Source organism: Rousettus aegyptiacus, unplaced genomic scaffold, assembly GCF_014176215.1.
Source record: "Rousettus aegyptiacus isolate mRouAeg1 unplaced genomic scaffold, mRouAeg1.p scaffold_m13_p_1, whole genome shotgun sequence".
NCBI classification, from domain to species: domain Eukaryota; kingdom Metazoa; phylum Chordata; class Mammalia; order Chiroptera; family Pteropodidae; genus Rousettus; species Rousettus aegyptiacus.
Window position 1 is genome coordinate 26,371,719 of NW_023416284.1, and position 27,335 is coordinate 26,399,053.

The 27,335-nt window shown below is 34.5% G+C and overlaps 1 protein-coding gene and 1 pseudogene across 18 annotated transcripts in view; both read right to left on the reverse strand.

Annotated features, from left to right (window-relative positions):
* The window catches only part of SCMH1 (Scm polycomb group protein homolog 1), a 140,580-nt gene that overhangs the window by 83,484 nt on the left and 29,761 nt on the right, over positions 1 to 27,335 (reverse strand). For 5 of the 18 annotated variants that reach the window (XM_036232603.1, XM_036232600.1, XM_036232665.1 and 2 more), the window contains 4 exons: positions 25,794 to 25,876; positions 16,888 to 16,956; positions 16,403 to 16,426; positions 7,576 to 7,646 (listed from right to left, as the gene is read on the reverse strand). In XM_036232603.1, coding sequence (XP_036088496.1) covers positions 7,576 to 7,646; positions 16,403 to 16,426; positions 16,888 to 16,956; positions 25,794 to 25,818 — 189 coding nt within the window. In that variant the 5' untranslated portion in view covers positions 25,819 to 25,876. Of the gene's footprint in view, positions 1 to 7,575; positions 7,647 to 8,528; positions 8,672 to 15,305; positions 16,427 to 16,887; positions 16,963 to 19,752; positions 19,883 to 23,135; positions 24,302 to 24,330; positions 24,455 to 25,793; positions 25,877 to 27,335 lie in introns of those variants that run through there. The other 13 variants (XM_036232656.1, XM_036232606.1, XM_036232659.1 and 10 more) reach the window with 11 other exon arrangements.
* On the reverse strand, positions 9,643 to 9,761 carry LOC118604075 (annotated as a pseudogene).

Consider the following 27,335-nt stretch of genomic DNA (forward strand, 5'->3'; position numbering starts at 1 on the left):
TATAAATCTTTGTGTGGTAATATAGTTTCTATATTTCAATACATATTTTAGAAGTATCTAAAAGTGGACTGGATGGATTGTATGATAAATATATGTTTAACTCACATACAAGAAAATTTACTGTTTTACAGTGTATAATTCAATGGTTTTTAAGTATATTCACAAAGACAAACATTACTCCATCTAAACTTAGAACATTTGTATTATTACCCCACCACCAAAAAACCCCATGCCCATTAGCATTCTCTCCCCATTCTTCCCTTAGCCTAGTCCTTGGAAACCATTAATTTATCTTCTGTTTCCATGGATTTGGAGATTTAATCTATGGATATTCTGGAGATTTAATATAAATGGAATTTTCAATATATGAGTACATCCTTCACTTAGCATAATGTTTAAAAAGTTAATCTATACTGTATATCAGTACTTAATTTTCATTGCTGAATAATATTTCATTATATGAATACACTACATTTTGCTTATCCATGCATCAGTTGATGGACATTTGAGTTGTTTCCTCTTTTTGGCTATTAAGTATAATGATGCCTTCGACTTCTGTATATAATTTTTTATGTAGTCATATGTTTTAATTTCTTTCTCTTGGTTATATACCTAGGAGTAAGACTGCTGGGTCATAGGGTAATGCTATGTTTAACATTTTGAGTAACTTTCAAACTGTTTTCTGAAGTGGCTAAACCATTTTACAATTTCACCAGCTACACAGAAGGTTCCACTTTCTCTACATCCTCACCAACATTTGTTATTGTCTGCCTTTTTGATTTCAGGTAGATGTGAACTGGTATCTTATTTGTATTTCCCTAAAGACTAATGATGTTAAGCATCTTTTATGTGCTTGTTGGCCATTTGTGTGTGTGTGTGTGCATACATACACACACACGCACGCACACACACATATATGTTCAAATTCTTTGCCATTTAAAACAAGTTATTTAACTGTTGAGGTGATGAAGTTCTTCATGTCTTCTGGATACAAGTTCCTTATCAGATACATGATTTGAAAATATTTTCTCCCACTGTGTGGGTCATCGTTTCATTTTCTTAATAGTACCTTTGGAAGCATAAAAGATTTAATTTTGATGAAGTCCAATTTACCTAGTTTTCCTTCTGTTGTTTGTGCTTTTGGTGCCATATCTAAGACACCACTTCCTGATCCAAGGTCGTGAAGATTTACTCCTGTATTTTTTCCTAAGAGTTTCACAGTTTTAGCTCTCATACTTAGGTCTATCATCCACTTATTGTATATGGTGTGGAGGTAGAGTCCAGTTTCATTCTTTTGCATGTGGATAGCCAGTTGTTCCTGTATCAGCTGAAAATCCCACTGAATTATCTTGGCATGTCTGTTGAAAATCAATTGAGCATAAATGTATAAGTGTATTTCTGGACTCACAAATCTAATCTACTGATCTACATGTCTATCTTTATATCAGTACCACAATGTCTTGACTACTGTAGCTTTGTAGTAAGTTTTGAAATCGGGAAATATGATAATTGTGTGTTCTGTTGACTTGAATTCCAAGTTCCAGCTCATTCCTTAGATTTGGGAAATTCTCATCCACTATTTGTCTGAAGATACCTTCTAGTCCCTGCTCCTTTTCTTCACCTTCAGTAATGCCCATTATTCTTATGTTTCCTCTCTTGATGGTATCAGCTAGTTCTTGTACTTCTCTTTTATTATTTTTCATTCTTCAGTTTCTCTCTTCTTCCGATTTATTTCTAGATTTCTGTTTTCAATATCACTGATCCTTTCCTCCATTTGGTCGATTCTATTTCCCAAGCTTGCTATTTCATGCAGTGTGTTCTTCATATCAAGAAGTTCTATTTGGTTCCTTTTGAGGGTTTCAATCTCCTTACTCTGCTCATCTAGTTGTTTTTTCAATTCCTGAAATTTTTGATTTGAATTGTTTTGGATCTCATTGAATTTTTTCAGAAGTACCATCCTGAATTCTCTGTCATTTAAGTCACATATTTCTATGCCTGTAAGCTTATTTTTTGGAGATTTTTCTCGTTCTTTCTGAGATGCCTTGTCACTTTGGTTGTTCATGGTGTTTAATAGACTATTTTTCTGCCTGGGCATTAATGGAAGTGTATTCTGTTGTTTTTCAGAAAGATTTATTACATAAAAGTCTCTCTTTAGCCTGCTGCGAAGAAGGTGCTTTTCTTCTGGTTTCCAGTAGAAGGTGTCTAAGTCTCTTGGATCTCTGTTTTATATAAGCCTAAATCGCTTTTTTATTTTCTTGTTGATATTTAATCACACTTGCTACTCTCAATTTCAGTCCCTGTCAGCATTAGCAACAGTTTTGGTAGTGTTTGCTCAGATTTCCCTGGGGCTCCGCAGTGATCGGTCTCAGAGGGTATGGGGGGCAATGGGCCCTCTGGGTTGGGGGCTTCAGGCTGCACTTCAGCCTCAATTTTGGAACAAGGGCCAATAAAAATCAACTGTTGCTTCTCTACTGTCCCATTCTGCTTCTGTGCTTTCTGCCCTGATGATGGTCAATGTCTTCTGAAGAGCAGAAGTTCTTAATTCTGACATAATCAACTTTGTGATTTTTTTAAAAAAAATGGATCATGCTTTTGATAAGCTGTTTCTTTTAAAGTTTTCTTATTATGTTTTGCATATGTTAGTTCATTCATAAATATTATTATTTTTTTTTGCTGCTATTGTAAATGGGAGGTTCCCTTCCATTATTATCTTCTACTGAGTTACTTTTTACCATTGAGTAAATGCCAGTTTAGTACTGAGGTATAATTTTTTTTTCAAGTTAATCATATATTATTCAATTCCTAGTTTTATTTAGTGATTTTCTTTGCTTAGTAGTATGTTGAAGTTTTTCTGTCGAACTATTTTTCAGAGTAATTGAACAATTTTCTATTTTCACCAGTAGTTTATAAAAATTCCACTTGCTTTACATCCTGCTACTATTATGTATGATCATTCTTTTTTCATCAGACATATTTAAATAAATGTATAGTGATATTTCCTATGCTTTTACTTTCTACTTCCCTAATGAAATGTTGACCATTAATTCATTTGCTTATTTGCCATCCACATATTTTCTTCAGTTTACATTCTAATCTTTCAACCTGGATTCCTTTTATTTGTTTTCTTTTTTCCTTTTTTGGTCTGGTCGCATTGGTAGTACAATGTTGAATAGAAGTGGTAAGAGCAGACATCCTTGTCTTGTTCCTGACCGTAAGAAAAAAGCATTTAGTCTTTTACCATTAAGAACAATGTTACCTGTAGATTTTTCATTGAAGTCTTTTAGGGTTCAGAATTTAGAAAATTCCCTTCTATTTTTGTTTGCTGAGATTTTTTATTAGTAATGGACACTGGACTTTGTCAAATGCTTTTTCTGCATCTATTTAGATGACCCTATTTTTTAGTCATTAGTGTGTTCTATGGTGAATTACATTCATTGATTTTGAATGTTAAAACAACCTCACTTTCTTGAAATTAAACCCCATTTGACCATGAGTTATTCTTTTATATTGTTGGATTCAATTTCCTAAAATTTTGTTTAAAAATTTTACATGTATTTTCAGGTGGAATGTTCCTTTGTATTCTTCTCTACCAAAGTGTTTGCCTAGTTTTGGTATTAGCAATGCTTGCCTCATAGAATGAGACAGGAGGTATTCTCTTTTCTTAAACTTTCTAGAAAAGTCTATGTAGAATTTGCATTATTTTTTTTCCTTAATGTTTGGAACAATTCACCAATGAAGTCACTGAGGCCTGGAATTTTCTACAAATTAAATTTCTGTAACAGAAATAGTACTATTCAAATTTTCTCTATCTTCTTAAGTGAGCTTTGGTAATTTGTGTCATTCATGTAATTATCCATTTAATCTAAGTTGTCAAATTAAAGGCATAAATTTTTCATTATATCACTTTATTATCCTTTCAATATCTATAGAATAGTGATGTTACTGCTTTTGGTTCTGATATTAGTAATTTGTGTTTTCTCTGTTTATTGTTGATCAATCTGAACAAGTTTATCACTTTTATTGATCATTGGAAAGAACTGGCTTTGATTTCAATTATTTTCTCTATCACTTTGGTTTTTTATTTGATTGATTTATGTTCTAAACTCTATTTATGATCTATTTCCTTTCCTCTGGTACTTTGGAGTCAACTTACTTTTTCCTTTTTCTTAAAAAGTGAAAGCCGAGGTCACTAAATGAAACTTTTCTTCTTTTCTAATATAGGTGTTTAGTGCTATAATTCTCCTCACTAAATACTGCTTTGGCAACATACCACAAATTCTTGAATGTTCTGCTTTCATTTAATTGAAAATACTTTCTAATGTCCCTAAATATCCCCAACGGTATTTAAAAATATGATATTTAATTTCCAAATATTTTGAGATCTTTCAGATAACTTTCTGCTATTGATTTTTAATTTAATTTCAATGTATCAGAGAACATACTTCATATTACTTAAATCCTTTTAAATATAACAAGCTATATATTATTGTCCAGAGTATGGTCTAATTTGGTAAATGTTCTCTGTGCACTTGAAATGAATGCATATTCTACTGTTGTTGGAGAGTGTCAATCAGGTCAAGGAGGTTAATAGTGTTGTTAAAGTCTACCATATACATGCTGATTTTCTGTTTACTTGTTCTTTAATCATAGAGAGGAGTATTAAAAGTCTGACTTAAATACATTTTAGAATTATTTCTCCTAACAGTTCTATCATGTGTTTTTGTTTCATATAAGGATTTTCTGACCCCTTAGCATGATGTTACTTTCTTTATCCATGGTAAGATTCTTTGCTCTGAAATGTACTTTTATATTCATGTAGCCAATGTCAGTCATCATGGTGTACCATTTTCCATTCTTTTACTTTTGCCCTATTTGTGTCTTTATATTTATAATGTAATTTCTTGCAAAGAATATATAATTGTGTCTTGCTTTTTACCAATATGACAATCTCGACCTTTTAATTGGGGCATTTAGACCATTTATAATTAATTTGATTACTGACATGGTTGAATTTAAATCTTCCATATTGTTATATGTTTTCCATTATTTTAGTGGTTGCTTTGGGGTTTATAGTAAACATATTTAACTTACTTAAGATTCCTTCTCTCCTGATTTCAAGCTTATTGTTATCATGCATTTTACTTACACATCTGTAAATTATTTCTACAATGCAGTATATTGTCATTTATACAATGATCTTTTACAGAGATTTAAGTAATAAGAAAACATCTTATGTCTATGTGTATGCAATTAGAATTTCATTCCTTTGTGTAGATCTGTTATTCCATCTGTATCATTTTTCTTCTGCTTGATGAACTTCTTTTAACATTTCTTGTAGAGAGTCTTTTGGTGACGAATTCCTGCAGCTTTTGTATGTCTGAAAATACTTTTATTTTGCCTTTGTTTTGGGAGATATTTTTGCTGCATAAAGAATTCTAGGTTGACAGTGTTTTCTTTTGGTACTTTAAAGATATTACTCAACTTTCTTGTTTCCATTATTTTTGACAAAAAATATGTCATTGTTATCTTAGTTCCCCTCTACATAAAGTATATTTTTCTCTGGCTGCTTTTAAGATATTCTCTATCACTACTTTTAAGCATTTATGAAAGAAGTATTTATGCCTCTGTGTAATTTTCTTCTTGTTTTTCTTTTTGCAGTGAGTCACTGAACTTCTTAGATCTGTGGATTTATAGTTTTCATCAATTTTGGAAAGTTTTTAGCCATTATGTCTTCAGATATTTTTCTGTTCTCCCATCCGGTCTCTCCTTTGGTCTCTCCAATTACATAGTCTATGAAACCTGAAGTTATCCTATGGCTCAATGATGTTCTTATAATCTTTAAAAAACCTTTTTTTCTTTGTGTTTATTTTGAACAGTTTCTATTGCTATGTCTTCAAGTGACCAATATTTTCTTCTACCATTAATACCATCCAGTGTATTTTTTATTTTGCATATGGTAGTTCAATATGAATTTTCTTTATATCTTCCATGTTTCTTCTTAACTTCTAATCATATGGAATACAATTTAAAATAACTGTTTTAATGTTTTTGTCTGCTATTCTAAGGTCTGTATATGTTCTGAGTCTGTTACATTGATTGATTATTCTGCTCATTATTGGTTATGTTTTCTTGACTCTTTATATGCCTAGTTTGATCAGATGCCAGACATTATGAATTTTACCTGTTGGGTGCTGGATATTTTTATATTCTCTTCTTGTGCTTTGTTCCTTGATGCAGTTAAGTTACTTGGAAATAGTATGATCATTTTGAGTCTTGCTTTTACAATTTGCTAGGCAGGTCCAGAGTGGTGCTCACTTTAAGGCTAATTATTTCCTACTAGTGAGAAAGACCTTCCTCAGTATTTCACCCAATGCCACATGAATTGAGATTTTCCAGTCTAGCTGGTGGAATCAAGTACTAGTCACAGCCCAGTATGAGTGCCAGGCTCTATTCCTTTTAATCCTTACAGATGGTTTATCCTTTGGCTTTGGGTAGTTTCCTCACATGCAAACACTGAACAATAGTACTTTGCTGAATATTTGGAAGGAGTTCTCTATAGATCTCTGTTGTTTTCTTCCTATGCAGCTCTCTCCTCTCTGGGAGTGTATCCTGCAAATTCCAGCCACCTTGGTTTCCCTGGATTCTCAGCTCCATCTCCTCACATTAGGGAGTCTTTTGGGCTCAACCTGAGTTCCCCTTCCCTGGGTCATGGTCTCCAAACTCTCTTAAGGCAGTAAACTGGGAAATCATAAGGGGCTCAACTCATTTGTTTTCCATCTCTCGGAGATCACTGTGCTTGGTTGCCTGATCTTCAGCAACTTGAAAACAATTGTTTAATATATTTTGTCTTTTTAAGTTATTTTAGGTGGGAGTACAAATTTAGTCCCTATTATTTCAAATGAGCAGATGTCCTGAATTTGTACTTTTATTTAGAGCATAGACAAAATTCAAATCCAAAGTAAATGCTGACAGTTTGAGGAAATAACCATTACTGCTAAAGGAAGGGAGATGTAAATAACTTCTAATTTTTAGCTTTGTTTAGCAGCAGTACACTTCTTTGCTTCCCAGCGTTATCATGTCCTGATATAGTCAACATCATCTATGCATTGTGTGGGGCACTTAATCCTAAATGGGAAGCTCTGGTTGACCTCCGATGAGTTCCTAAATTACTCTCCCTCATGGGACTCAGTGCCAGTGTTTTTATGGAAAGAGAAGATTGTGGCAGGGGTGTTGGGTACAGAGAAACAAATACTGCTTTACTTTCAGGAACTGCCTAAGGGCTATAACTGTTTCCTTTGTCTGAAAAGAGCTATAGTAAAAATTAGTTATTGTTTTTAGTAACACAGAATATCTTCAAGGAGGTGAAGAAGGAAAAAGTGTTACTTAGGATGAAGTTGAGAAGAATGTGTGCTGCCAAAACTCATAGTGAGTCTTGAGTTTCATTCTTCTCATAGGAGTTTATTATGGGAGCTTCAGGTAAGAAGGCCAAGAGCTCCCACCTCATGTTTTGCTTGTCTACGGGCCAAAAAGATCCTACCTGCCTCCCACCTACTGAAGATGTTGAGAATCAATTACCTGCTTGAAGCAATGGACAGGCGCTGGGACTGAACATGTTTCTTTTAGGTATTTGTCCCAGGTAAAATGACCTGTAAAGGAAATAGAAATCTCTATCACAGTCAACTTCCTAAAAAATGCTTTCAGGATGTAATCTACACTAAACATTAGGCTATTTTCAGGCTTGTTTGGAGCATAAAAAAATATATTTTTCCCTGTTTGGGCTCAAAGGAATATTGGGGGGAGGAATCTAGGTGACCTGAGTAGATTATTTTAGATCCTAAGTGTTTTTAAATTGTGGTCTAAAGATGGTCTGAGGTATTTTTCACATTAGTCCCTAAAGTGATCCAAAATGCCAGAGCAAGATATACAAGTGTCTCAAAGAAGTGCCCAGGAAGCACGTGGAAAACAGAAGTAGAAAGTGAGTGAGGAGATTCCTCCTGAACAGCCTGACTCCTGAAAAGCTCCTTTGGTACCATCAGGTGAAGGCATTTAACAGCCAATATGGTTGGATCCTTTTTCAGTTCAGAAAGAATGAAGAAAAGGCTATTTGGAGATATTAGGTAAGGACTAGAGGGCAGAAAAAGCTGAATGAGTGAGATTATACCAAATTCTCACTCTAAAAACTGGCTCTCTCTTGCCCATCCCCATTCCACTTCCATCCCTGTCACTGTTGCATTGCTTTGAGGTGCAAAATGACGAAGATCTGATAATTTAAAGGAAATAAGTCCCGGGTAGTATTTCTGATGACAGTAAATAAGAATAAATTGGGGGCCCTACAGAATCTTTTCGCCTCTTGAAGATCCCTTAGAGTCTTTCAAAGTTTAAGGAACACTGCACAAGAGAAACAATCTTTAAAATAACACTATGCTGGGCCCAGGGAAAACATTTTTAAGGGACAGGCTGTTAAATATATATCTCATTGGACTACAAAATAAAGGTTCAACCAGTTACCAATCTCTCCTAATACCCACCTAGAGGAGACCCCATGGTGGAGCAGGGAAGGTCCCAGAGACTCTCATAAGCTAAAACATTGTAGCAAACCAGCATTTCTTGAGGTTTCCTCTGCAGTGGAGCAGCACAGAGCCCCTTTGGGCCATGCAAAAAGCACTAGATGCTGGGAATAAAAATGAGTCACTGTATGATGAAATCTAAATCACATTAAAGATGATGCCAAGACTTTATACTCTATTGATTTTATAGCTTCTGTTTTAAAACTGGTCCCTTTCCCACCACTCTTAACCAAGCCAAATAAATTTGGCCAGAAATTAGTCAGTTCTAAACCATTTCATGAACTGGCCAATGATTAATCATCTTGTAGTCCAAAGGGTAAATGAGATGGATATTTCATGGAGTCAAGATTTAAAGAGCTTATCAGGATTTAATAAAGAGTTTGCTCTTAGCTGAGACAGTCCTAAAGCAAGAACTGAATATATTTCATCACTATTTGCTGTTATAAAAAGGAGACATTACAGATTATTATTCCATACTTACAAATAAAGGATTAAATAAAATAATAAGTCTTGAATTTGACTGGGCTGAAACTCCTGAACTCTAGCATCTATAGTAGCACTGTCCACTGAAACTTTCTGCAATGATAAAAATGTTTTCTCTTTCTGCTGTCTCATAATGTAGCCTAGCCACAGGTACCTACTGAACACTTAAAATGTGGCTAGTGTGAATGAGAAATTGAATTAAATTTTAAATTTAATTTAACTTTAATTTTAATACCTATATGTAGCTAACAGCTACTGTTTAGGCAGTGGCAGGTCTAGAAGTTTGGTCAGTCCTGGGCAATTGCTTGTATTAGCTTGAGTTCTGACCAATAGCACCCAAGAGACTTTGGTTTTAAGAATTACAGCAGCATCAGGGGTACCAAAATAATTATGGATTTAATCACAGTTCCATATTATACATATCAATTATGGTAATCAATCTCTGTTATATAGGCAAGAAACCTCCCATCTTCCCTCATTTAAGGAACATCCCATTACCAACTGAATGAAAAGGAATCTCTGTGAAAAACAGTTCACCCACTATGAGGGCTGACCGGTTTGAATCATCAGTCTTTTTTTTTTTTTTTTTTAACGCCTACAGCATCTGGTATTCCTAGGTGGTCTCCCATCCAAGTACTAACCGGGCCTGACCCTGCTTAGCTTCCAAGATCAGATGAAATTGGGCATGTTCAGGGTGGCATGGTCATTGAATCATACTTAGATTAGTATCTCTCTTATATTTGACTGCATAGGCTATATAAGGCTTAGTCCCTTATTATCAGGTAAATTTCAAAATAAGTTAAATTTTATTGACTCAATAAGAATATCTGAGCACCTACTATAATGCTCATAATGGAGCCCAACATTACATCTCCCATGTTTCCAAGCAAACTAAAGGACTGGAGAGTAAAATTTTATGCTTTGTGGGCCATATAGTCTCTATCACAAACACTCAATTCTGCACTGTAGTGTGAAAACAGCCATGGACAATCTGTAAATGAATGAGCATGACATGCTTCACTAAAACTTTATTGACAAAAACAGGCAGCGGGCTGGATTTGACCCCCAGTCAGTAGTTTGCCAACCCTTGGTATATTATCATTGCTTCCTAAATGTGGCTTATCATCAGAATCTCCTCATAATTTTTCTCATTTCTTTAAACAGAGCTCTGGGCCCCATCTTCAGAGGTTCTCATTTAGATTATGAGTGTAGTTTGAGACTCTGTATTTTCAAAGATTCATTAGGTAATTCTGATTAACATCTGTGTCTAGAAACTACTAGTGTAGTTGAAAGAATGTGATATTGAGAGTCAGAAGATGCTAGTTAAAGTCTTGTTTCTATAAATAACTATTTTTATAAATTACTTAATCCATCCAAGCGACGGTTTACTCATCTAAAGATGGAGATAATATGTATCTCACAAGACTGTACATATACTCATTCGTTCGATAAATATTTACCAAACTTCCTAGTGTAAAATCACTGTGTTAAATGTTAGGGGTACAAGATAGACATGATTCCTAAATTCATAGAGCTTGCAGTCTAGAGATAAGCAGAGATATTAAATAAATAACAAAACACATAATCTAGTACAATTTTGATAAATTCAAATTAATAAGGTAGTACAGGTTGCTTTGGGAATGTAGAACAGAGAAATCTAATCCATACTTAGGGTCTTGAATTATTGTGAAGATTAACATTATTAACTAACATAAGTATGTTTTATAATTTACAGAGTGATTTCAATTATTCATTCAACTGATATGTGAGTATCCTGTATGTATCAAATTTGAAGTGCTAGAATAAGGCAGGAGATACCTGCTCTCATAGAATTTATATTCTGGTGCATGCTGAGATACAAGTAACACATAAACAAATGAAGTAATAAGTGACAAGTATTTGAAGGAATTAAAATAATGTGATGTGATAAATAGAGACTGGAAACTATCTTAGATGGTGAAGTTATGGACAGGTGGTCTACAAAAGAAATATTTGAGCTGAGACTTTACAGATGAGAAAAAGCCAGCCATCTCATTTATGTTACTAAATAATGCTAACGAAAATGTTTTATAAACTGTAACATACACATCACGACAGTTACATGTACTAGGAAATAAGATCCCTGCCCTGAAGAGACTTTCAAACTAAATAGAAGTATTTTTTAAAAAGTAAAAGTTTTCCAAAATGTAAAGCATAAGAGATCCACCTAGTTGAATGTGTGAATCCCTTTCTCCAATATTCATTCAGTCAACAAATATTTACTGAGCACCTACTATATGCCAAGCCCAGTTCTAGGCACTGGTGATACACAGCAAAGAACAAAATAGCCAAAGTCTCTGTCCACATGGAACTTACATTATAAGGGGAAGAGGGAGAATAAATATACAAACAAACATATATCAGTTAGTCCAGAAGATAACAGAGACACCAGATAATACTTATATAATTCCTAGCCCTCTGCAAATAAAGAAATAATAAAGTAAGGTAAGCAGGAAAGAGAGTGCCAAGAACATGTGTACTAATTTAGGCAGATGGTCAAGAAAGGAATCTTGATGAGCTGATCCAACAGTTAAGACCTGAAAGGTTCCTCCAGTGCCTTGAATACTTACAATGATGAGAAACTCATTATTCGCTATTGTTTAATGGTACAAATGGATAGACTTTAACCTCTATAGTCAGTCAAAGTCTGCCTTCTCCTAACCTCTATCCACTGATCCTAGACATAATATATCTAATCTCTCTAAATATGTCCCAACTGCTAAATATGTTCCTTAACTACTCCTAATTTAACATGTCAGGTATCTCCACTCATGGCTACTGTTCTGGCCACATTCCTCTACAAGAACTCTACTTTATTCCATCTAAAGTGTGCAACCCAAATTCCTAAGAGCAATAAAAACACTCATAGTCTTTAGACCAGAAATTCTACTCCAAGATTACTATGTGAAAAATGTTCAGCTGTTTCTATATACCATAATTTACATAGCAATAGAATTTGTTAAATACTATTTATTGTCATTTAAATGTTTTCTAATTTTTAATGAGTATCTTTGTATACACACACCTTTTAACACTTTTAAGATTGTTCCCTTAGGACAAATTCCTAAGAGTGAGATTAATGGACAAAGAGCAAGGATATTTTATTTTGACACAATATAATTTCTGCCAAGGGTACATAAAAAACCATGTTTCTTTTATCCTTGCTAAAATTATTTTATCCATTTCTATAATTATGATAAATCTTACCAGTGAAAAAAACAAATGTTACACTTTTATGCAATTCTTTGATCACTAATAAAGTTGAAGATCTCTTTAGGCTTATTAGTCAGTTTGTATTTTATTTTGCCATTTTTCACTGAGGTCTTCTTTTATTTTCTCACAGATTCTAAGAGTTCTTTATAGATTAAGAACATTAGTCCTTTATCAAATACGTTGAAGACATTTGTCTCAGTCTGATAGGATCTGCCCTTAAATTTCTGTCTTCTTTTATAGTTTCTTCCTTTTCATATCATGTTCTCCTTACTTCAATATTACAATATTAACCCATGTTTTCTTCCAGGATTTCTCAAGGTTCATTTTTTTATATTTAAGTGTTTGATCTATTTGGAATTTATTTTGTGAGACAAACTTGGCAAAAATGTAGCTTTCCTTTTCACCTTTATTCCACAAATGTGCTTCGATATCATTTATTGAATAAATCTTCTCCTCCCTACTAATTTGAAATGTCACCTCGATTATATGTTAATTTCTTAAATACACTTGATCTATTTCTAGACTCTATATTCTGTTCCTCTTATCAGTCTATTCTAGCACCAGGAGGACTTTATTTCATCTAATTTCATGATCAATTTAAATATCTGATACAGCAAGTCCTTTTCATAAGTCATACTCTTAACTCTATGCTTTCTTGACACTTTCAAATGATTAATAAGTTGTGGCACATCCAGTAGGACTAAAACCCAGTGATTCTAAAATGTCCAAAGCTAAGTTTATGAGATACATAGTAGCTCATTCTGAAAACATTGTCCACATCTTTTAGATCAACAGTTTGATATTTGTGAATAGATTATCTAAAGATACCAAATTGAAAAGAGAATTTCTGATTTTACCTGTCTTCCCAGAACAAACCATCCATTTTCCTATCTTCTATAACATCATGCTCATAGTTTTACTTTCACACTCATCACATTATATCATCCTAATTATTTATGTGAGCTCCTCACAGATAGGGGCTATCTTATATTAATTTTTAAAAATCATTTCTGTTTAATGCAGTGCCTAAAACTTAACAGTGGTTACATAAAAGTTTAGCAAATAAAAAGAAGCAAGCAAGTAACAGTCTTAATGTTTTTTGATGAGTAAAATCATACCTGGGATATTAAATTTAGTTCTGGGAGCTATACTTTGAGAGAAATATAATAAACCAAAGCCTAAATGGTGATCTAAGTGGTAAAAGAACACAAAGCCATGTCACCTGAGGGTTAGCTGAAAGAACAATGAAATTTAGCATGAATAAGAAAGCAAAGTCTCAGAGCCATTTCTTCATCTGTCCATCCAACAGATATTTATAGTGTGTACCTGCAGTCCCCAAACTTTTTGGCACCAGTGAGTGGTGCTCCTATGAGAATCTAATGCTTGATCATCTGAGGTGGAGCCGAGGTGGTGCCGAGGTGGTGATGCTAGCACTGGGGAGCGGCTGTAAATACAGATGAAGCTTTGCTGCTCGCCCACCACTCACCTCTTGCTATGTGGCCCAGTTCCTAACAGGCTAGGGACTGGTACTGGACCATGGCCTGGGGTTTGGGGACCCCTGGTATACCAAAGCACTGTGTGGGTGCTGGATATACAACCATAATCAAAATACTGTTCTTGACCTCATAGAAGTTTATAGTCTAGAGAGGGAGAGAGCCCAAATGGCCAAATATTATGAACTCAGATAAGTGCTACCCTTGGAGACGAGGATACTACAGGAGCCCCTTAGAGGGTATGTGGAAGGATTCCCAGAGGGAGTAACCTCTAAGATTCAGCAAAGAGGAATTTTTTGTTTGTTTCAGAAAGAAAGAAAAGTATGTATAAAAATCTAGAAGTGAGAAAAAGCAGTTCTAAAAAGGGAATCTTTTTCTATGGCTACTGGATAGAGTTTAAAGAAATAGTTTAGAAAAGAGGTAGATAAAAGCAGTGTTCAGGTATTAGAGAGCCTCACATATCACATTAATAATAAGAGGCATTGAAGGGTTTAGGGTGAGTCATTCCATCTGCAGTGTGAAGAACAGATTGGAGGAGGGAAAAGGTGGAGGCAGGAAAACTAGTTAGGGAGCTTTTCTAACAATCTAGGTATGAGATGAAGGTAGCCTGCACTAGGAAAGTAACACAGTGAGAAGGCAGTCCCTAGAGCTGCTTTCTAATAACTAGGCTGGTGACTGAAAAACTGACTAAACCTACTCTGTGTGGCTCTAACAGAATTTACAAAGAAACAGATGTTGGCCCAATAATTATCTGTCTGAATATGATGTGAGTTGCCTAAGGAGGTTATAAGTCCTCAACAACTTTAAGGAATTCAACACAAGACAATTTATAAGAAATTCAAAACTCTGGATTTTGAAATGCTGGGCCAAATTAGATTATTTTGAGGCCTCTTCCAAACTCTAAAATTCTAAAAATCCTCTAATGTTTATTTCATTTTGATATTTGAGGCTGCTCTCCATGATTTATGGGTAAAAGGAAATATGTAAGATTAATTTATCAGAGGATATGCCTGGGTGTACTAACTCTATTCCCAAAAGAAAAATATACTTTCAAATTTGAACATTACTGTATATTCTATATGTTAAATTGATTATCCGCTTTTCACAATTCCCTGACAAAAAACAGGTTGTTTACACCTTAAGTTGTCACTGAACTATAATTGTTATTATCACAAGCAACAAAACGCAAAACAGCAGCAGCTATCACTGAGTGCTTTCACTTGGCAGCCCCATGCTACACTATGTTCAATAGCTCCCATGTTCATTATAACCTGAGAAGTAGGTTTTACTCCCATTTTATAGATGAGGAAATAGGCTCAGAAAGATTATGTAATTTTCTTGAATTCACAAAACTGGCAGGTGGGGAACAGGAATTTGAACCAAGGCTTGCTGATTTTTATGTCCATGTTTTTTCTAACACACACCAGTACCTTAGAAAGCTTGAGGAAATTTTTAAGGAATAATAAAAAGTGACTATCATTTATTGTTTTTCAAGTGCTAGGCCCTTTACCTGCATGATTTCATTTCATTCATTTCTTCAGCTTAGATTCACAGAATGCTTCATTTCAAAGAATGTCACAAAATTTGACTTAAAGTTTGAGGATAGTTGCTGAACAGGATGAAAATAATAAACCTTCAAAGTTGAAAAGTATTGGAGAGTTTTAAAGATGTTTTTACATCTATTAGCTCATGTAATCTTCTTAATAAACCTGTTAAGTAGGCAGAACGGATAATTATTCCCATTTTACAAGTCAGAAAACTAAGGATCAGAATCACAGAGTTACTAAGCGGCAGAGTTGGCTTTCAAAGAACCGAGAAGTTCTGGCTCCTACCCTAGTGTTCTAATACTTTACATTATCTTCTTTGTCAATGGGCAATGCAAGTATTATGTTATTGGAGTAAAAGGAAGGAGGAAGCAAATAGACAATGATAATAACAGAGCTGAACACATGAAGTTGCAGTAACAAAATATATAGAAATACTTGAACAAAAATAGATAAAGGCACCAGGATATCAATATTCATGTAACATGAAGAAGGATTTTAAAGAGTTCTATAAAGACTAATGTTTATGCAGAAAACCTGAAAGCTGACCGAGAAATATTAATACTAGTTTTATTTCTCAAATCTTACTTCTAAAGTACACTATGCAGGGATGAAAACCAAGTGAAATATTAATCTGACTCATGTTATTGCATATTTTAGTATTTAAGTTTTTATTTAGTTGAAAAATTTAAAAATTTTTAGGTTTTAATTTCAGTTCAATCTCTCTCATGAATAATTTATTTTAGGAAAATACCACCAATTCTGAATTATGGACGGTGGAAGTTTGTTTTAGCTTTGGATTTAGTAAATTAAGTTACTTCAGATGGTTCAGTTTCCATTTTCCTTGTACTCTATGTAATTAAATCTGCTCTCTTCCTTTTTTTGTTGGCTTGGTCTGTGGCCTCCTGATAAGAGGGCTTGACATGGCGGCTGAGATGAATTACGCTGGCTCAGCAGGCAGACAAGAGCACAGGATTTACTAGTTTATGGGTCAGACACAGAATTATTTTCCTAGTTGCAATCTAATCCTTGGCTTAACAGAAACACAAGAAAAATATCTTACCTAGCTCCAGGATGTCAATAGCTTCTATTAAAGAAAAAAACGTCACACTGTAAGTCATCATGACAAGCATACCGAAATGATACAAAAGTGAAGTTCTGGGGTAAATCAAAGGCTTGAGAGTTTGTCTAGTCCAATTCTCTCACTTTAAAAAATATCAAGTTTAGAAGTAGTAATTATGCAAGTACACCATCCAATTCTGTCTTATTCCCAAGTGTAAACTCTTAAAACGATGGAAGTCCAGAGAGGCTAAGCTAAGTGCCTAAAACTCTGAAGCTAATTTGGGATTACCTGTATTTCAAATTAAGTTTCCTGATTTCCAGCTCAAAACAAAGCACATTGTTTTTGACAGATACCTGTATAAATGACAATATTTGCTTTTGTTTTAGCCAGTGAGTTCTTTGTATACTCAGACCTTTAAAAGCAAAAGTTTTATAGTAAGAGATGTTAAATAAAAGTCTTCCATGCAAAATAGTTTTTTTTCTTACCTCGATATTGGGATGCACATGCTGATAGGTGACCATATTTGTGTTTTCTGACATCATTCCAGTCTATTTCTGTGGAAAAAGAGAAAAGTCATGTGATAAGAAAATACAAGATTCAATACTTCTCCAATTTAGCAGTATACATCAATAGTTTTCGATAAAGTAATCTACTTCTGACTCTATTCTAAGGTAATAATCCAAAATACAGAAAAAGGGTTTATTTTAAAAGCTGCAGTGTTGTTTATAAATACAAAGGGGGGGGGGCATCTAAATGTTTAAAACAAAAGACAGATTAAGATACTGGAATACATTCACTTGCAAAATATTTTGCAAGTGAACTTTATAAAGGTTAAACAACAAAACAGAAAAATGTTTAAGTTATAAAGTTTTCTGGTAAAATATAGAATAAAGAATTATATTCATGGAATGATAACAATTATGTAAAAAATGAAAAACAAAGAATAACCCTTTATGAGCTGAACTGTGTCTCCTCGAAATTGATGTTGAAGTCCTCACTCCCTAGTACCTCAGAATGAGACTATTTGGAGAAAGTGTCTTTAAGAAGTTAATCAAGTTAAAATGAAGGCATCAGGGTGGGCCCTAAACCAATATGAGTGGTATCCCTATAAGAAGAGGAAATTTGGACACAGACAGGTACAGAGAAAAGATGATATGAAGAAACAAGAAGAAGATGGACACCTACAAGCCAAGAAGAGAGGACTCAGAAGAAAACAATATGGCTGACACCTTGGACTTCTAGCTTCCAGAACTGTGAGAAAATAAATTTCTGTTGTTTAAATCACTTAGTCTGTAGTCTTTGTTATGGTAGCCCTAACAAACTAATACAAATTATCATTAGAAAAAAAACAGAAGTAAACACAACAAATATAAACTGGTTATCTTTGGGTGGTAGTACTGTTTTTTTCCTCCTTTCTATTTTCTAATCTTAAATATTTTCAAGTTTTCTATAAGGAGAATATATTATTTACGCAATAGAAATACATTTTCCTTGTTTGAGAATTTAAATTCATCTACTGACTCTACCTATCAATCGCCCATCATTTTTCCACTTCTCTTCCTACATACAGCTCAGATTCTATGGTCCCTCATTAAAACCACTCCCTGGCAAACACTTAACTCCCTCCAAGCCTCAATCCTAACTCTGGTTAAAGCCACTTATCTAACTATATCAAGCCTACCCCAGAGTTCACAAGTACTAAAGAATGCAAGCTCACTGGTCTCACTTTAAACTCAGGGCTGTAATTCTCAAATGCTACTTAACACTGTCTAGAAATCACAGCACATTTTCTACTAAGTTTTCTTTTCCATTTTGCAAAAAAAAAAAAAAAAAAAAAATTATAAAGTAAAATTCATATCCTTTTCTTTCTCCTCCATATACTCTGTATACTCCATATACTCCCTCTCTCACCTTCAGTCTTAGGGGGATGATGTTAATTCAGGGTTCATTGAGAAAACAGAAATAAAGGATAGGATCTTCCTATATGCCTCTCATTTCAGGAAGGTACAGACTTGATCTTGTTTAGTGGCATATCCCCAATGCATAGAATAGTAGTAGGTGTTCAGTTAATATTTGGTGAATAAATGAAGCTACTTATTCATTATTCTTTGACTTCTCTCCCATTGCTGTGGATGAAGTATCTGTTTTTATCAGACGCCAACTCTCCATTTTTGCTCCAGATCCCATTTCCTCTCTTCTCTTAAGGACTTTGCAAGTATTCCCCTTCTAACAGATCATTTTTATCTTACTATTCCATCATCTCCTATCAAAACAAACACACACACAAAAACCCAAACAACCCCTCCCCAACCCTCTTAATCCCATGTATATCCCTTCTGCTATATCCTTGCTCTCCTTCATGGGGAATCTTATTTTAAGAGTTGTCTATAGTCATTGCCTCCTCACTTCTTCACATTATTGCCTCATTTGAAAAGGGTTTTTCTGTTTACCACTCCATTAAGATTACTCTCAAATTTATATTTCCAGCAGTGGCCCCTTCTTGGAATTCTACACTTACATACAATTACCTACAGGCCATCTCTACATATTATCAATCAGATATTTCAAACTTAACAGTTTGAAACAGTCTGGCTAAAACAGAATGCCACTGCTTGCCAACCGGTTCCTCTTTTTGTCTTCCCTAAACTAGTAAATGGCATCTTTATCACCTAGTCGCTCAAGCCAAATATTATTGAAATTATCCTTGATGTCTCTATTTCCTTTACATTCACATCCAATCCATCAGTAAGTTCCGTTGGTCCATATCCCAAATCCATCTACTGCTTTTCATCTCACCATTCACACTCCAGTTCAAGTCACCACGACCTCTTACCTGGAACATTACAACAGTCTGCTAATTAGTTTTCCTGCTTCTGCTCTTGCCCTACTCTAACCTATTCTCCACACAGGGGCCAGAGTGGGCATTTTAAAACATAAAACAGATAATGTCATTTAGTTGCTTAAGGACCTCCAACAGCTTTCCACTGAGTTAAGAGTACCTTACTATGCAGGATCTGGCATCTGCCACTTCTCTGATCTTATCTATTATGACTTTTCCCTTTTTCACTATACTCCAGTCACACTAGTCAATGTCCCACTCCAAGTGTGGTTTTTCTCTCCTGGTTTGATGTCTCCTATCTTGCTAGTAATCTGCCATTTTTGTTCTCTTCTAAATAATTACTAAAGATTACAAACTGGATCAAGCTTAAAAATCACTGACAGAGATGAAAGGTATTAGTGTATCATAATTGAATTTATGTTTAAACTTTTTCACAATTATTTTTATAATTAGAAGGAATGTACTCTTAAAAATTAAATACCAATGTAATAGGAGGGTAAAAGATACTTACCACTAGGCTGCATAGTCAATGAACTAAAAACTGGTCAACGAGTTAAGAAGTTTGAAATTTATCCCTGGATCCACCAGTACCTTGCTCTGACCTCTGACAAGTTAATTACTCTGTATGTTAATTTCTCCATCTGTAAAATGGGGGTGGGAAAGAAGGGGGACACTTAGTACCCTGTAAAGCACTGAGATTTTTAACTATTAACAAGTTAGGCTACATCATAAGAAAAGTAGGACAGTTAGATATAATTTTTTTTGCTAATTAGAATATCTCAGGGACAGTACCTTATAGCAAGTATCACAGGTTTAATTCAACTAAGCCTTAATATCCACAGAAATAAAGAATATAGATATTTCCTACATTTGGTCTCATGCAAATAATCAAATATAGTTTCCAACTAACCCGGTTAAGCCAGAAAATCAAGATACTAAAAAAAAACCATTAACATGTTGTTATAGACTGATCTGTGATCCTACAAAATTAATATGTTGAAAGTCCTAATCTCCAGTGTGATTGTATTTGGAGACAGGACTTTTAAGGAAGTAATTAATGTTAAATGAGGTCATGGGGTGGGGCCCTAATCTAACAGGATGGTGTCCTTATAAGAAGAGGAAGAGACACCAGAGATCTCTCTCTCTCTCTTTCCTTCTCCCTCTTCCTGTCTCTCTCTCCTACAAACACATACAGAGAAAAAGGTCAGGTGGGGATATAGCGAGAAGGTGCTGTCTGTATGACAAGGAGAGAAGCCTTCCCAGAAACCAGTTTGCTAAAATCTTGATCTTGGACTTGCAGCCCTCCTTGACTAATACACATGGTCATAGGACAAATGAGGTTGTAGCGATTCTCTGAGAACACTCCATGCAACATTAGTGAGTTTTCTAGTTGCCCAAAAGAACCTTCATTTTTTCTTTTATCACTGTCTAATTGGTAAAATAGAGCAAAACAAAATAAAAACAAAACAAAACAAAATGCTGAATTTGAAGTTAAAATTTTATCCTGTTTAGAATCTCGACTCTATTTTCCATTAAAGTCTCTTTTCCTTAAAGACTTTAGGCAAGTAACTTAACTGCCCTGAATCTAAGTTTTCTTATGAGTAAAACAGAAATGGTAAGCCAATGCTACTTGCTTCATTCGGTTGTAAAGAACAAATAAAAAAATGGCTTTAAAAGTGCATAATACAGATAATCAGAATTATTAAGGAAAAACTTGCTGATTACTAAAGGAAAAACTCAGATTGTGAATAATACAATGTACTTATAAAAAGGACATTAGAACTACATGTTACTAGTTAGTCCCTAAGGATTTTAATATTCACAATTTGAATAACTACTCTAGGAATATCTGCTAGAATTACTTCTACTTGGTCATGGGAGTACAGCTCAGGGGTAGAGCATTTGACTATAGAATTACTCCTACTTTGCTTCTTCTCTCTTTGATTTCTTCTCATTTGTTGATTGGGACCTTTAAAAATTATGATAATATGATCTTCTTGGGTGAAGTGAAAGTACTTGTATTTATTTCAAAACAGAGTTATGACACTTGGGGGCTAGAGAAGGAAGAGTAACCTGAATCCTTCCATGTCTAGAGCCCTGAAACACTGAGAGTAGTCTCTTATATCCTCTTTGATTTCTGAGAAAAGAGTGCAAGAGCATAGACTAGTAATACTTAAAGCAGTGCCAACTAACAGAACTTCCTACAGTGATGAAAATGTTCTGTATCTGCATCATCTAATGGGTAGCCACTAGCCATATGTGGCTATTTAGTACTTGAGATGTGGCTAGTATGACCGAAGAGTTGCATTTTTAATTGTATTCAATTTTTATTAAATTTAAAGAGACATATGTGTCCAGTGGCTACTGTGCTATGTAGTGCAGATCTAGCAAATACAAAGATCCTGGTTTTTCTGGAAACCCTTGAGAGAAAGATAATACATAATACAAAAATCTAAAAGGCTATGGAAGCATCCTTTCAAAATGTGACAAAACAATCACAACGGGTCATACCTAAAGCAAGAAAAAGTAGAGAAAATTTTTCATATATTGTGATATTAAAAAAATTCAGTTGTAAATATCACTTGTATATTAAGATAGCAATAATTATTATTAGCATTACATAGCTATTATATTTAAGTGTTTACTATGTGCCACTAAGTGTTTACTATGTTGCACTAAGAATTTCAATAACATCATCTCGTTGAATCTTCTCCAATATGATACCACTTAAAATGGTATCATTTCCACTTTTTGTGAATAAAGAAATGATATCGAGGCAGGTTGAATAACTTTCTAAAAGGATACAGTCAGTAGAAAAGGCAGGATTTGAATGCAAACTATGTCTTTAACAACAGTACCTCTCTTTAAAAACAAACTCATGAAAGAGAAACCTTACAAATGCTTCTAACATAAAAAGCTCAGTTTGGGAAGAACTACAAACCACATGTGAATGTGGTTTCACCAAAGTAAAAACTGAAGCACTAATGTTTATTAGCTTGACCTGAGTATTGAATAAGATTAGGCATAGTCTGCGATTTAATGAGGAAAAATTAAACAGAGGATATCTATAAGTACTGTGTTTTAAATATTTGAAGAGCTTGGAAAATACAAAAGAAGTAACACAAGCTTACATGCACATACCAATGAGAAAGAGAGGGTGATGAGGAAGGGAGGAAGAGAACAGTGAATAAAGGATGTTTTCCCCACTAATAAAAAATAGAAAAAAGAATCATTGAATGTACTTCTGAAAACCCATTGAGACAAAATAGATTTTTTTCAGTGTTAGATAACAGCTGTAGTTTTAGTAAGTCATAATCTTTTGCCAGTATGCACAGAGATTAAATCAGAAAAGCTGGAGTAGAACTGCCCCCACTGTGGTCATGAAGGACAAGCTACAGAGAAGGCAGGAGACAGACAGGGACTGGTCTGGGATATACCACTGATTAGCCACTCTCTTATTAACAAGTATTCCTAGTGCCTCTCAGCTGATCCTCTGCCTCCAGTTCTCCTTCATTTACTTTGATCTATTTAGAGATAAGTGTGATAAGATGGTAATATTCCTCTGAGATGATCCACCAGAAGATGGGGGAGGGGAGGCAAGCTAGGCAATCACTTTCTCAAAGAGAGCAATAAATCCTGTCTTGTGCATGTGGCAGATGTGAACAAAGAAGCTGGAGCAGATCTCTCCTTGGTGATCATCCCTCCCCCCACTCGCTCTGTAGCAATTATACATCTCCGCACGTGCACACTGAGAGACAAACCCCCAGAGAACATCAATATTTCCTTTAACAAGCAAAGCAGCTAGCAATGAGTGGCTAATGAAAATGCAGAGAAGCCATAATTCCTTTGTCTTACAGGCTGTCCTTGTAGACTTCAATTATGTATATTGTTTACCCTTTCCAGAAGATTACAGAGGCGTGATCCTGAGCATAGGAGAAGCTAATGCCTTTTAGAAAGTTTTTGGCTCATGCTTTCTGAACGGTGAAAAAGTTTATTGGTACCCATGGTGCTACATCATACTTCCTGGAAAACATATATGCATCTGATTTCTTGAAATAAGTAGTGATAGGAAATTGGACGGTAACAAGTCCTGTTAGGGGAACAAAACAGAATGAGAGGGAATGGTGTGTGTTATGATTTGAAATATGACTATAATATATTTGGGGGTAAGGTGCTGAACTGATTGTAATATACTTGGGGTAAGGTTGAATGCCACCTACCTCCTTGAAAAGATAGCCATCACTGCTAATCTCTTTCTCAATTGTGTATGCCGGCTCTTTACGCATTTTAGGATAACTTTCATGTGTATAAAGAAGGATAACAGCTTTCTGGTCTCATCAGGGTTCAATTCAATGACTAACTGTAACATGACTCAGTGTACATGGCATCTGCCTCCTTTTCCTGCCCATTATGCCTAATCCATAGTATTCTATTTGCCTTCCAACATTACTCTTCTATGGTGCGTTCATTTTCTTTTATTTTGATGGTTTGGCACACTTCCTAATTACTAAGACTAATTACCTTACTCTGAGCTGAAGGGTACTTTTTTTTTTTTTTTTACTAATAAGGGTATTTTTATCTCCAGATTTCTCTCCTCTATTACGAAGACTTTGAAGCCAGACAGCCTGGGTTCAGTTTTGGTTCTATTACTTATTAGTTGTATAACCTTGGCCAAGTAACTTGACCCCTAGTGCCTTGGTTTCCTCATGTGCAAAATAAAGACAGCATAGTAATTACCTCATATAGTTGCTGGGAGGAATAAATAGGATACACATAAAGCACTTAGAATAGTACCTGGTACACAGCAGACAATATTTATTTGTATTGTTGCTTCCTTCTCCTTCTCTTTCTTCTTCATCATCATCATCATCATCATCATCATCATCATCATCATCATCATCATCGTTATGCCTTGCTACTACTTAGAAAACTATTTTACTACAGGCCCGGAATGTTTCCTTGACAATTTCTTTACATTGGATTTCTACATTCCCTCTTTCTCAATCCAAAGCATTCCTGACATTTCATCTCTTCAACATAACTCTCTCTGGCAAACTGGATTAAAGTGGAACTTTCTTATTTGGCATACCTACTACTATGGCCTGTTTTCATTGCATTATGATATATACTCATGCTTCATCAATTCATGTTCCTCTTCTTTTCATATCTTTATTCAAAACCCATCTCCTAAGGCAAGGATTGGAAAACTGTTTCTGTAAGGGGCCAAATAGTAAATATTTTCAGTTTTATGAGATTGTTAGCATGAAAGTAGCATATATAACACATTAACAATGAATATGGGTATGTCCCAATCTACCTTTATTTACAAAAAAGGCAGCAGACAGGATTTGGCCTATGGGCCAGTTTGCTGATCCCTGATCTAGAAGAATCCTTTTCTAAATAACTGCCTGACTGTGATCATCCCACTATTCTATTTCAAGCATGTACTATATTCATTTGTAGATGTTTATAAGTTTTTAAGTATTTTTACATAGTCAGTCTCCTACTTAAAGTACAGATCCTTTAAAGAAAGCTGTTCTTTTATTCTTTAAACACAATATATCTACACCTAGGAGTAACTTGAGGTGTTGAGGACACAAAGACAAATAAGTTCCAGACTATGCTTGCAAAAAACTCACAGGATAGAGAGTTATTCAAATACACAAACATAATATAATGTAAATTTATACTGTAATGGTGATTTGCTATACAAAGTGCTCTGGGAAAACAGAAAAGAATGATTAACTTTGCTTGGGGATCCCAGGAAAGCTTCACAGAGGTGATGAAGTTGAGCTAAGATTATCAGAAGAAAGATGAATACACATTTTTGGCAAAGAGACTATAGTACAAAGGTACTAAGGCATGGAAATGGACAGTGTACTTGGATAACAGCCATCAGTTTATTATAGATATAAAGGGATAGGATAAGCTATAGAGACAAATGACAGCAATGGGGTGAGATCTAAAGAGAAAAGTAGGTAGGCAGCAACTTATGAAGAGCCTTATTTGCCATACTAAGTGGTGTCATATCAAAGATTATGTCAGACATTCAATACCAAGATTTTATTTATTAATGGTATTTAACTTTCTTCACAGCTTCTATATACACTATTTCTAATGTTCATACAGCTTCTGTACTTATATGTCTACTAAATTCGGATACTAATTATGAATCTGTGATATAGTGAGAAGAGAAAGATTTAGAGGCAAAGATCTAGGACTAAATCTTGCCATTCACAGTAACAAGATTTTGAATAAGTCTCTTAACCCCTCACTATTTCCATAAAACAGCAATAGCAATAGTACCCACTTCATAAGATTACTGTAAAGGTTGTATGAGATAATTATGTGAAGGTTACTTTGCAAATCACAAAGTGTTGTATAAATGATTCACGAAATTTGTTAGAACTGCAGGATAAGTTGGCAAGAAAGGGTGAGATTCTTTTATTCATTCTAATCACTTTTTATGACACATACATTCACATACAATCGCATATAGTCTAATAAGAGGATAATTCTCTATTTCAATTATGTATAAACACAGGTTCTGACCTTTTCGAGAATCTGATTTTTGCATGGTACCATCACAGTTTTACCAAATAGGAAATTGTTCCTCTTTAGCAAGATGGAGAAATCTAGAAGCAAAAGATAGAAAAAAATTAGAAACGTGAACTGCTGTAGATCAAAGAAGACATGCAGTGAAATTAGGTTTTTATCAGAGGAAACCAGCAGTCTGGACTCCCAGACGGGGTTTCCTAAGGGCAGCAATTTAGTTAGGTTTCCAATTTCCAGGGATCCTTCCCTCAGCTCTGTGGATCTGGAATCCTAACTCTGTTAAAAATAAAATAGACTTTTGAGGGCAGATCTATAGGTCATTAAACAATGATGGATAAACTAGAATACTAATTTATTAATTTACTGTGAGAAATATAAGAGCCATAATGTACACTGAAAATGACAAAACACTGTTGAAAGAAATTAAAGAAATCATATATAAATGGAAAGACATCTGTGTTTATGAATTGAAAGATTAATATTGTTAAGATGACAATACTACCCAAAGTGATCTACAGACTCAATGCAATCCCTATCAAAATCTCAATGATGCTTTTTGCAGAAATGTAAAAGCTATCCTAAAATTTATATGGAATTTCAAAAGACCCCAAGTAGCTTAAACAATCTTGAAAATGAAGAATAAAGTTAGAAGACTCACACTTTCTGATTTTAAAACATAGTACAAAGCTTCAGTAATTAAAACAGTATGGTACTGGCATAAGGAGAGGCAATACGGACCAATGGTATAAAATAGAGAGCCCAGGAATAAACCCTAACATATAAAGTCAAATGATTTTTGACAAAGGTGCCAAGACCATTCGTGGGAAAAAGATATTTTTTCAACACATGATGTTGGGAAACCTGGATATCGACGTGCAAAAGAATAAAGCAGAACCTCTACCTTATACCATACACAAAAATTAACTCCAAATATACCAAGAACCTAAACATAAGAGCTAAAATTATAAAAATCTTAGGAGAAAATATAGGGGAAAAATCTTCATGAGACTGGATTTGGCAATGATTCTTGGATATGACATCTAAAGCACAGGCAACAAAAGAAAAAACAGAGCAATTGGATTTCGTTAAAATGAAAAACATTTGTGCATTAACGGAAACTATCATGAGAGTAAAAAGACAACCTACAGAATAGAAGAAAATATTGGTAGATCACAAATTGATAAGGGATTAATAAATAGAGAACTTGTATAATTCAACAACAAAAAAACCTCAAAAAACCCAATTCAAAAATGGGCAAGGGACTTGAACAGACATTTTTCTATTTATCTACACAGATGGCCAATAAGTGCATAAAAAGATACTAAACATCATTAACCATTAGAAAAATGTAAATCAAAATCACAAGATACCACTTCATACCCATTAGGATGGCTATTATGAAAACAAACAAACAAAAATAATAATTTGGTGAGAATGTGGAGAAATTAGAACTCTTGTGAATTGCCAGTGAGAATGAAAATGGTGCAGCTGCTGTGGAAAATCTCAAAAAGTTAAACACAGAATTACCATATGATCTAT